At 47.5% G+C, this 10,351-nt stretch overlaps 2 protein-coding genes and 1 pseudogene across 2 annotated transcripts; all 3 read right to left on the reverse strand.

The window, feature by feature from the left end:
• Nucleotides 1-1,225: 1,225 nt before the first annotated feature.
• Nucleotides 1,226-3,042, reverse strand: LOC111256366. The gene is made up of 4 exons (XM_022824258.1): nucleotides 2,896-3,042; nucleotides 2,114-2,617; nucleotides 1,878-2,012; nucleotides 1,226-1,762 (listed from the first exon to the last, which is right to left on the reverse strand). The coding sequence occupies exons 1-4, from the start codon at nucleotides 3,040-3,042 to the stop codon at nucleotides 1,661-1,663; spliced, it is 888 nt and encodes a 295-aa protein (XP_022679993.1). The 3' UTR covers nucleotides 1,226-1,660.
• An 803-nt stretch (nucleotides 3,043-3,845) lies between these two features.
• Nucleotides 3,846-6,584, reverse strand: LOC101770376 (annotated as a pseudogene).
• Nucleotides 6,585-7,160: 576 nt separating this feature from the next.
• On the reverse strand, nucleotides 7,161-7,634 carry LOC101770789 (aldose 1-epimerase-like). The gene has a single exon (XM_004959035.1). It carries the CDS (start codon nucleotides 7,632-7,634, stop codon nucleotides 7,161-7,163), a length of 474 nt encoding a protein of 157 aa, XP_004959092.1.
• Nucleotides 7,635-10,351: the final 2,717 nt, after the last annotated feature.

Here is a 10,351-nt window from a genome sequence, read left to right on the forward strand (position 1 = left end):
AGTACTACCACAAGACTAAATGACTCTGGTCTTGGCTGAATAATTAGAAACTCTAGTCTGGAGTAATCTTACCGAAAGGGCAAGAGGGGAGGCGTTGATGGGGTATAGTACTCGCTCTCTTGGGAGGTGGGCTTTGCTAAGACACTGTACCCACTAGGGGACTGTTATGCTTTGCTTCGACCTGAAACCTTAGCGGATTACCACTTACTAGCGAATCTTTGTAAAGGCCTCGTAGCGTCCCTATGCAATCACACCTCGGAAGTGTGGTATGGTGCCTAGCTAGCACTGCATGGTTGGGTCTAAAGTTTTTTGAACTTTTACGCGACTTGTGGGTAAAGATGTGCAACCTCTGCAGAGTGTAAAACTGATCGATCAGCCATGCTCACGGTCAAGAGCGGCCTAGACCCTCACATGATTAATTAAACCTGAAGATGGACTTAAATAGTTAATTCTGGTTATTTCTTGTGACCTTGTTGAGTACCAACCATAAGTGTACTCACCCTTGTATATTTATTTCTTCTTAAAATAATGATGCATAGCTCTCCTTCCCATTTGATAAAAAAAATTAAACTAACCCTGTAAACCAACAATCTAAATTTAAAAACACCGCAGAAAACTCCCAAATAATTACCCTGCAAAGATTGCCCTAGTTCCCCGTCGAAACAGATCAGACAACAAAGGGATCAGAAACAGATTAATATACCACTACAAGATTGGAGAATTACCTCACCTGTGAGTTTTCCTCACCCCCTCAACAAAGAAAAAAAAAAGAAAGTCATGCCCTCACTACTTCTCTTGCAAAGACATGCATGCACAAACCTGGAGGGAAAAAACAAAGAGAACCTTTGAAATCAACTGTAGCATAGGTTGAAATCAATGCACAGCACCAATATATAACTGACACAGGCCACTTACAAAAACATGGTAAATGAGTTAAAGAGAGGTAGGGTTAAAACAAATTGTAGAATTAAGTAAGATTGCTTACATTAAATCTGTGGTGAAGCAAGTAATCTTGACACAGGTTACCACAAAAGTTCCACAAATGGTCAAGTTGGTACAGTGTATGAAACAAGATTAGCTTCTACATACATAACATATAATATCTATATCCTCATGTTCTCACCAGAGAGATTTATTTTGCATGGATGCCAAAGGGATTAGAAAGCAACATGCTTGACGCAAATGTGATATGTGCAATTATTTCAATGATAACCATGTGGAGAAATCACAAATGGTGGACACCCCCAACTAGCACTTCTCTGGTTATAACAGAACAATCAGTCTGTTGACAAATTACAATATTTTACGAACACAGACACCAAATATCAAAATGCTGCAGACAAGTGACTAATCAAGTTCCATCAAAACAGTGTAGCCTAAATGGACCGGACATGAAACCCTACAAAGGGGTTGGCTGTTGACAAATCATGTGCTTGTGCTTCATCCATCACACGGGCAATCAGCCCAGATCAACCTTAACGATAAACAAAATCAAACTGTGCACCCCTAAAAGTCCTATTTTTGTATGTAGACGCTCATGCTGTTTCTCAATCCACTCAGTGCTAAGCGGTATTCCTTTTTCTAACTCAAGAACCATTGATTCTAGCACTTTTGCATTCAGTACAAAGAACTTGGCAAAGTTAGCATGGGACATGTTGCGTCAATAGTTTAACAACACAACTTTCTTCAGGCGAATATCACGGGTCCTGACAAAATTCTGGTATTCACGGCTCCGCCTATTTTTGCACCGCGCCAATACTGTCTGGAAAATTTAATTGAACATAAACATGGTTACAAGGTAGCTTTAGAACAAGTATGGATGCAACTGCAAGTGACAAAAAGAATTAACACCAATTGTGAAGTAGAGATTTAGTCACCTTGATGTACAACTTCTCCAAGCAGGGAAAGCATTTCATAAAGTTAATAACCACATCCAAACTAATTTGCATATTCAGTAAAGCTAAAATCTTCACACTGGGTGCCACCGTCATGAAGCTAACAAGGCGCGGTCCCTGAGTTAAGCACAGAATGCAAAGGGTAACACCATGATCAGTAAGGGGTTTTGGCATTCCTCATGAAGGTGAAAGTGAGAATGAGAAGGAGGCAGATAAACCTGAAAAACTGTGGTGCCAAACTCAACCGTGGAGAGGTCATCACAGAGTGGCCCCAAAATATTCAATTTTGGAGCCGAAATAACCGAGATGTTCATTATCTTGGCATACCCATATGCATAAGGAAAAATAAGCAATCTTTCTAAACAGGGAGCATCCTCCAGGATGAGGTGTTGCAATCTGGAGTCTCCCCGACCCGGGTTCACACCAATGCTTAAAAGAGTGCGAGACACGATTCGGACTCGAGAGTAGCCGCTGTTGTAAGACAGCAGCAAGCTCTGCAGGGCAGGGCAGGGCAGCCGGCGAGCAAGGCCTGCAGAGAGCTCTCCGAGATCTTGGCGTGCATAAGGCTCAGCTGCTTGAGAACCGGCAAGTGCAGAGTGCCGGCGTTTCCCTCCGGGAAGCTGCACCCGGCCAACTTGGCAATGCGAAGAGTCGAAGAGAAGCGTTGCACCGATGCCGGCAGCTGCGGCGGCGGTGGCAGGGGACTGAATCCAAGCGGAAACCTATATCCGTAGTGGAACTCGAGCTGCTCGAGGTTGTGGAGGGCGGGGGACCGGAGCCAGCCGTCGAGGACCGTGGCGGGGCGGCTGTCGTCGTGTAGGTCGAGGTGCTGCAATTCGGTGCAGGAGCGGTGGCCGGGGCCCCGATGCGCGGAGAGGATCCACGTGATCTCGCTGGCGGAGACGCGCACGCACCTGCCGTACTTGAAGGAGGTGAGCCCGACGAGGTCGAGGTTGAGAGGGGCGGAGCGTCAGATGTGGCGCCACCGGGAGGAGAGCACCTGCGTGCGGGCGCCGTCCCTGGTGGGGAGGAGCGTGACGATGTCGCCGAGGACAGCGTCGGGGAGGCCGCTGATGCGGTCGACGAGCTCCTCGTCTTCCTCCTCTTCCAGTCTGCTCTTCCACTTGTCTCCGGCGATCGTCCCCATGGCGGACGGCCGGTGGGATTGAGGGATAGGAAAGGTCGCCGCCGGGCGCTGGCGCGGGCGGGATTGGGGAAGATGGCGGCGTTGGCGGCCGATGCCGAGATCGGGATTGCTCGATGATTTTTTTTGTTTTCTTTTTTTCTTCTGTTTTGGGTGATAAACTAATAAATACTAGTACACGTGGGACCAACAAAAGAAAAGACACAATGGCAATTGGGGGACCAAAACCTGAGATGGAAATTACATCCACAAATCATATAGAACTAGTAGAAATGCCCGTGCGTTGCTACGGGTCTTTACACGTTCTCAGATTATTTTTTCTTGTTTCATGTATGGTCGCTTAGCGTCTATATTGATGTTGTCGCTTCCACACTACCACCTGTGCTTTAGCCAAAGTCTACGCGGATAGCGGTCTATATAATGGTGAAGAGCCGCATGAGAGGGTGGTGTTCCGCTACTTGATGGCGTCCAGCCATCCACCAACTACTGGAATTTCACGATTTTCTTAGAGTTTCTCATTTCGTAGGAAGATTTAGAGCACCCAAGAGAGATATATTAAAATAAAAAACCTCATGATGTTTGAAGTTTAGATAACTTGATATTGAATACAAAGGTAACTAAATGAAGCTCTAATGTGAAAATGTTAAATCACCAAGCATTGCACAACGAAGTTTATCATAAGGTAAGTAACTCTTCTGGGTAATATACAAAGATATGGAATGGCATTCACGTGTACCAGCTCAACTGCCTAAGGCAACCCAAACCGGCCTACCGCACCTAACCGGCCAACTTAGTCTACACAGAAAAGAAATTACCGATCAATTTCAAAAGTAATTCAAGGAAAGCCTCGAGCTCAAGGAAAATAGTTACTGCAATATTTCTCAGTGAAAAATATGTTCCTAAAACACCAGAAACTGTTCAAAGATAGAAGCAGTAGGCAGAGAGCAGAAGAAGCGCATTTACATGGTATTTCATGGATTACTGACAGCTCATTGGAGCTATACGCCATCTAATATACAGAAAACTCAACTAAAAATCATGATTATAGCAAATAGTTACATAGTTTCTATTAGGGCCGAAGACATTTAGAGAAGTAATGTGCTGAAATGCTGCTTCTATCCAATGCCATAACCTTTGTAAGAATTCTGATGGGCCATCTGACAGGTACCAATTAAAATGTACCTCCGCATTGACAAATATGAATATATGATAACCTTGATTATCGGAGTAGTTGGCCAAACAAGTCAAAGTCAATGCATTGACCATAATATTCCTTTATATGCTTTTTATCGCTAGGGGAATATGCTTGCATTGTGCTAAGCATATTCCTTATTTCTAAGCAAAAACATCAGGATATTGTGGTAGGAAAATTCATGTTTGTAGGAAAAAAAAAAGAAAAAGAAGCAGAAAATACTTGTGGCTCACATTAGTGTTGTCCTAGTGATGTGCCAATACAAGGTAATGCTGATGCATGTTGTGCCTGTTAAATATTTCAGGCGTGCTTCATACTTATCTTTTAACAAAAAAGCGGGGCAAGTCCTAGTATATATATTTGTATGGGATTGTTCCATGAATATGTAGAAAAGCTGAACACAGCAAATTTTAGCAATTATCGTGATTACATTTACAACAGAAGCAAATTCAAAGGGTAAGCATCAGATCCAAAAAAAAAACGGAAGAAAAATAGTTATGGCCCACACGATTGCAGTCCTAAATATGTGCCAAAACTCTGAAATGTAATGCTGATGCATGTTGACGCCTGTTAATTATTTCAGGCGGGCCTCATACTGCCCAACAACCATAAAAAAAGGGGCAAGTCCTATCTTTCCGCAAAAAAGGGCAAGTCCTAGTATATATGTTCATATTGGATTGTTGATCCATGAATAGGCAGGCAAGAATAACTACACAAAAAAATGTAGCAATTATCACGATCAAATGTGCAAAAGAAACGTGCACTAATTCACTGCCAAGCCGATGTAATCATGCAAGGGTAAGCAGTAAGCACCAGAACAAAATGTTACAAGAAAGTTCATGTAGTTTACCTTGATGACATTTCGATGCTGGAGCCTTGCCAGAATGGTAACCTCTGCAGTGAACTGCTTCTCAAGCCGAGCAGACAACTCTTCATCCTCACCATCATCAGGCTGCCTGATAAATTTCACAGCAACAGGTTGCTCCTTGTAGATCCCACGGAACAACCGGCTATACGCCCCGGACGCAAATCTATGGCCGATGAGCAACTCCGAGCGGTCGACCGTCCATCTCTCGAGGATCTCCGATGCAGCAACCATTGGAGCTCCATCGCCAAGGTTCCTCCTCAGCCATGAGGATGTCCTCCTATTAATCTTCAGTCTGCTCGGTGTTTTCAGCGAAGCGAAGCCGGACGGAGGGCTGTCATCCGGTGACCGTGGAGAGGTAGGCTTCCTATGCCGCTGCGGGCTGGATAACCTCTTGGTGGCAGCCTTGGCCTCCTTGAACATGTCGGAGAAGACGCGCTTGGGGATAGGGGATTTTGCCCTTCGCTTCGGCTTTGGCGCTGGCTTCGATACCTCCCCCATGACCTTCATAGATGCACTTCGCGCTCTGGAATCATCAACTGGTGGCCCTGCATCCTGCGAGTAGAAAGGAGCTGGGCTGGAGCACACTCTCTGAAGCCTTTGGCTGTGCTCTTCAGAGTGGAAAGAGAAATCCAGCGCGTCTGGGCTCTCATCCTAGGATGGCCGGACCACACGCCGTTGTGGAATGTCCAAGCTCAGGCTGGCCCCCTTCAGGTCCTGCTTCGCCGACGCCTGTCGCGGCGAGCGGTCACTGCTCCTGTCTCGGTTCAATTGGCCATCTGAAGACACATGCTTCAGCTTCCGTTCCGACTGCGCAACCGCCGATTTGGCCTTGGGAATCGGCAGCCTTGCTGAGTTCGAGAGCACGGATCCCTTCGCCACGGGCTGTAGATTTTGGCGAGGGAGCCTGGGTCCCGTGCCCAATCCGTTCAGCTTCAAGTCGGTGCTGAACTACTCGATGAACACGCCGTACTGCTCCCTGCCAGAGCTGGACCTGACGATGGACTACGAGAACCTGGTGTGCCGCACCCACGAGTAGTCCTCGTCCTCCATCTCCTCGGAATCTCACAGGAAAACGGACCCCGAGAGCAGGGTACGGTAGCGCAACACGCGAGCTGCTCCTCTTTGTCCTCCTCCGACCACTCCTCAGGGTCCAGCAGGCTGGCCGCGAGGTCCAGCGCGGGTGGGCGAGCTGTGACGGTGGCGCCTCCCCCAGCGAGGGCGCCCGCGGCGACGGAGGTCCGGCGAGGGAGCGGGGCGAGGGGAGATCCGCGGGCCACGCGAGCTGCTCCTCTTCGTCCTCCTCCGAAAGCTCCTCGGGTCTAGCAGTCCGACCGCGAGGTCCAGCGCAGGCGGGCTAGCTGTGACGGCGGCGCCTCCCCCCGGCGAGGTCGCCCGCGGCGACGGAGGTCCGTCGGGGGAGCGGGGCGCGGGGAGGGTCGGGGCGCGCAGGGAGGCATGCGGCGGCGCGCGGCCCAGGAGGAGCGGCGGCCCACACCCAATCCCCCTCCCCTCTCTGTTTTAGAAGCTTTTTCGTCTTAACCCCTTCCCTTCCCTCCTTTTTCCACCCGATTTCCCCTCTCTTGGATTGCGGGTTGATTTCAAGAAACGTCAGGGTTTTCTTTGCAAAATGACCACGACGTACGAAAAGCGAGGCAGAGACGTTACTTGCTTTAATAATAGGTAAAGATATGCTCAGATTTTCTATTATTCAACTTATATTGCCAAATTGCTATTTTTATGGGGTTGCTCATATTTTTTTCCCAAATGATGGCAGCATGCGCCTCAAATCATATAGATATGCTCAAAGGTAGTGTGTTCCAAAGTCACTTGTATATATAAAAGGCAAAATTAAACTAGTTCTTTTTTCATAAGCATTGGATTACGAGGTCTTTTATGGTACACAATACTACTTTATACTACTGTTCGAAAATGACTCGTATGTAAGGATCCGCCGGCTAGAAACTTAAGCTAGTATGCATGAGTAGTATAGGTAGTATAGGGGTGCGATTGGAAATATGTAAAATGGCATTGTTGAAATATATCAAATCTTTCTCAATTATCCTATCTTCTTTCCTTGGCATGGAACCCCAGCTTGTGCACGGCGTCCGGGTAGACCTGCATCTCCAGGCACAGCCCACCGTGCTTGGCATAGACGGTGCCGCCCTTGCCCTCATCGCCCTTGAGGAAGTTGCCCGTGCAGAACTGGAGCCCGGGCTGGTTGGCCCACAGCTCCATCACCCACCCGGAGTCCGCCTTGTTCACCATCGCCACCTTCTGCACCCCCTTCCCGTCCGCCGCGCCGTCGAGGACATAGTTGATGTCGTACCCTCCCTCCACCTCCACGATGTGCGCGCCGGGCATGGCGGGGATGTGGAAGTCGAATGGCGTCCTGGCGACAGGCGCGACAACGCCGGTCGGGATGAGGTCGCTGGCAACAGGTGTCACGCCGGACACAAAGATCTGGATGGCGTGGTTGAGGATCATGCCGTTGCCATCGCCGGATACAAAGATCTGGATGGCATGGTTGAGGATCATGCCGTTGCCGTGGCCACAGAGGGAACGTACGTGTATTGCGCGAGGCGTGTGGGCAGTGGCGGCGCGGCGTGATTGTGCGGGAAAATGGCGTGCAGATATAAAAAGTCCCCGAATAATATATGTCATGCTAATTACAATTTTACCCATTCCAAAAAATAGCCTATACTCTATACTATCACTTGGTAGTATTGTGCACCGTAAAAGAGCTCTTGGATTATATGTACAGTGTACTTCTATATTGCTCATCTTTGTGTTGCCTTCCAACATCCGGCAGCAGCAACTAAAGAACAATAGAAACAAAAGCAAATATGTGGCCATCCATTGGTGGAAGAGCTCAACCAAGGTTGCAAAAGGCGCTAGGCGCTCTCTAGGTGGTGACCCACCACCTAGAGCCTAGGGGGAACTAGGCATTTCAAGATATTACCAAATACATACATATAGCTTGCCATACCCATCATATATACCTATAAAAAGGAAAAACAAGGGATAAGTGGGATTTGAGTTGAAAAAAAAAACCCATCAAAGCAGCCCAACCATCCAACAGCCCACCTCCCCACATTATCTCCTCCCCTCTCCTTGTTCCGACGCCTCCTGCCCTCCTCCTCTGTGCATGCCCCTGCCTCCTCTACCACTGCCCTACCTCCTCCTCCGCCTCCATCTGTCCCTCCTCGTAGGCGGGGGAGATCGTGAAACCAAGAACTTGAATGGTAACACAGGGGCGCAAGATTTAGACAGGTTCGGGCATCCAGAGAGTAATACCCTACGTCCTGTGTTCTGGTGGATTGTATTGCTGGTATGGTACACGGAGAGTTGAGATACCCTCAGGAGGTGTCCCTGGACACCTTAAATAGGCTGACAACCTAGGGTTACAATAGGATAGGATCTAATCCCAGTCGATTGTTACATGGAAAGTAATTTGAGTTGGTTTAAAGCCCAAGTAGAATATCACTCGGTCAAAACTATAGAGAAAATCACTATCATTGGATGGTAGAGAAATCCCCCAAATAATTACCACAAATAAACTATAGAACATGACACCAGAACAACTAATAAGAAATCAGTCATAGGTATGCCAAAAGAATGCAGCTGAATATTGCTTTCTGTTTTACTACTTTAAGGATAGCTATATACCTCTGACTCAGCAGGAGGGACATGTAATTGCAGCAGTTGCCTTCTTATACCAGTGCACTTTCTGAGAACATGAAATGAGCTAGCTCCAAAGGCATGTCCATCAAATACATCCAGATGCAAAAAACTCGATGTCAGGGAGCATTGTCATGTGCTCCATCAAGTACTGATAGCCACCGATGTCCTGCATGTTTCAATGTCCTGTCATGTGCTCCATCAGGCTAGATATATATGACGTAGGAATTGATTTAGTACCATATCTTTAACCCTGTTCCCAGTAAGGTAATAGCTAGCAGGAATGAAACCATAAAAGGTCATTACCTAGTACTTGTATGATCTACCTTCACTAGTAGAGAACTGACTTTCGATGCGCCCCCTTTTGTCCCGGTTTAAAGTAGGCCCGGGAGAAAAGGGAGTGGGCCAAGGTAGGCAAAAATGGAGGGGAGATTTACTCCCGGTTGGTATTTGCAACCGGGACTAAAGGCCCCCCTTTAGTCTTGGTTGTAACGGCTAGTTCCGGGGAATCGGTGGGTTTACCCTTTTGTCCCGGTTGGAGCCTCCAACCGGGACAAAAGGGTGGACCTCCTCCAACTGGGACAAAAGGGTGGACCTTCCGGTTGGTGTTACCAACCGGGACAAATAGTTTACTCCCGATTGGAGGATCCAACCGGGACAAAAGGGCCACCCTTTTGTCCCAGTTGGAGCCTCCAACCGGAAGTAAACTTTCAACCGGGACAAAAGGTGTTCCTTTTTGTCTTGGTTGGAGGTTTTAACCGGATAAAAACTCATCCCCATTATATACTAAGACAGAGGTCTTTCTTCCTACTCCAGCCCGAGCCAATCCACCATAAAGACAGAGAGCTGAGCTTCACCTACTCTCCGGTGGTGTTGAAGCAAGGGAGGTGCTGCCCGAATTTTTTTCCCTCATTTTCGTGGGAATTTCACTCATCCAACACAAGTGTTGTGAAGGTTTTCTACTTCATCCTTGTGTTACTCTTTGATTTATGCTTTGGAGATGGATAGTTTATTTGCTAGAATGTGATGAAGTAGAAAATGGAGAGGTATTTTGAGCTAGAATGTGAGGGAGATTGATGTGTCATATATAGTATGTATTCTTGCAGTGGTTTAAGAATGATGCTACCTTATCTAGACGGTTTATCTTGTCAAATTCAATATGGTTTTTCAAATCCATACTTGTTGAACTTGCATACCGCGTTCATCTTGGCGAGAATGTTCTCCACCGAGCAGCAACGTATGTCAAGGAGGAGGTCCGATTCTATGAGAAAGAGTGGATATGGACATCATGACCATGTCCCCATTTTTGTAGAATCGAACCTCTTCCATGACGAAGTGCGGTGCCACCCAGTTGAGAACATGCTCGCCAGATGATCACGGTCTTCTAGTTCAACAAGTTCTGCAGGCATACCGTGTTCATCTCGGTAAGCATGTTCTCCGTGGAGCAGCAACGGACGTCAAGGAGGAGGTTCGATTTTATGAGAAAGAGCGGCAACAGACATCGTGGAAGACCGTGTCCCCTTTCTCGTAAAATCGAACCTCTTCCATGACGAAGTACGGTGCCGCCCAGTTGA

Source organism: Setaria italica, chromosome II (assembly GCF_000263155.2).
Source record: "Setaria italica strain Yugu1 chromosome II, Setaria_italica_v2.0, whole genome shotgun sequence".
NCBI lineage: Eukaryota > Viridiplantae > Streptophyta > Magnoliopsida > Poales > Poaceae > Setaria > Setaria italica.

Coding starts and splice junctions, on each gene's coding strand:
- LOC111256366 (XM_022824258.1), bottom strand. CDS start 3,042: ATGGGGACGATCGCCGGAGACAAGTGGAAGAGCAGACTGGAAGAGGAG. Junction 2,618..2,895: donor GGGACGGCGCCCGCACGCAG/GTGCTCTCCTCC, acceptor CTACGGATATAG/GTTTCCGCTTGGATTCAGTC. Junction 2,013..2,113: donor TTGGCACCACAGTTTTTCAG/GTTTATCTGCCT, acceptor TGCTTAACTCAG/GGACCGCGCCTTGTTAGCTT.
- LOC101770789 (XM_004959035.1), bottom strand. CDS start 7,634: ATGATCCTCAACCATGCCATCCAGATCTTTGTATCCGGCGATGGCAAC.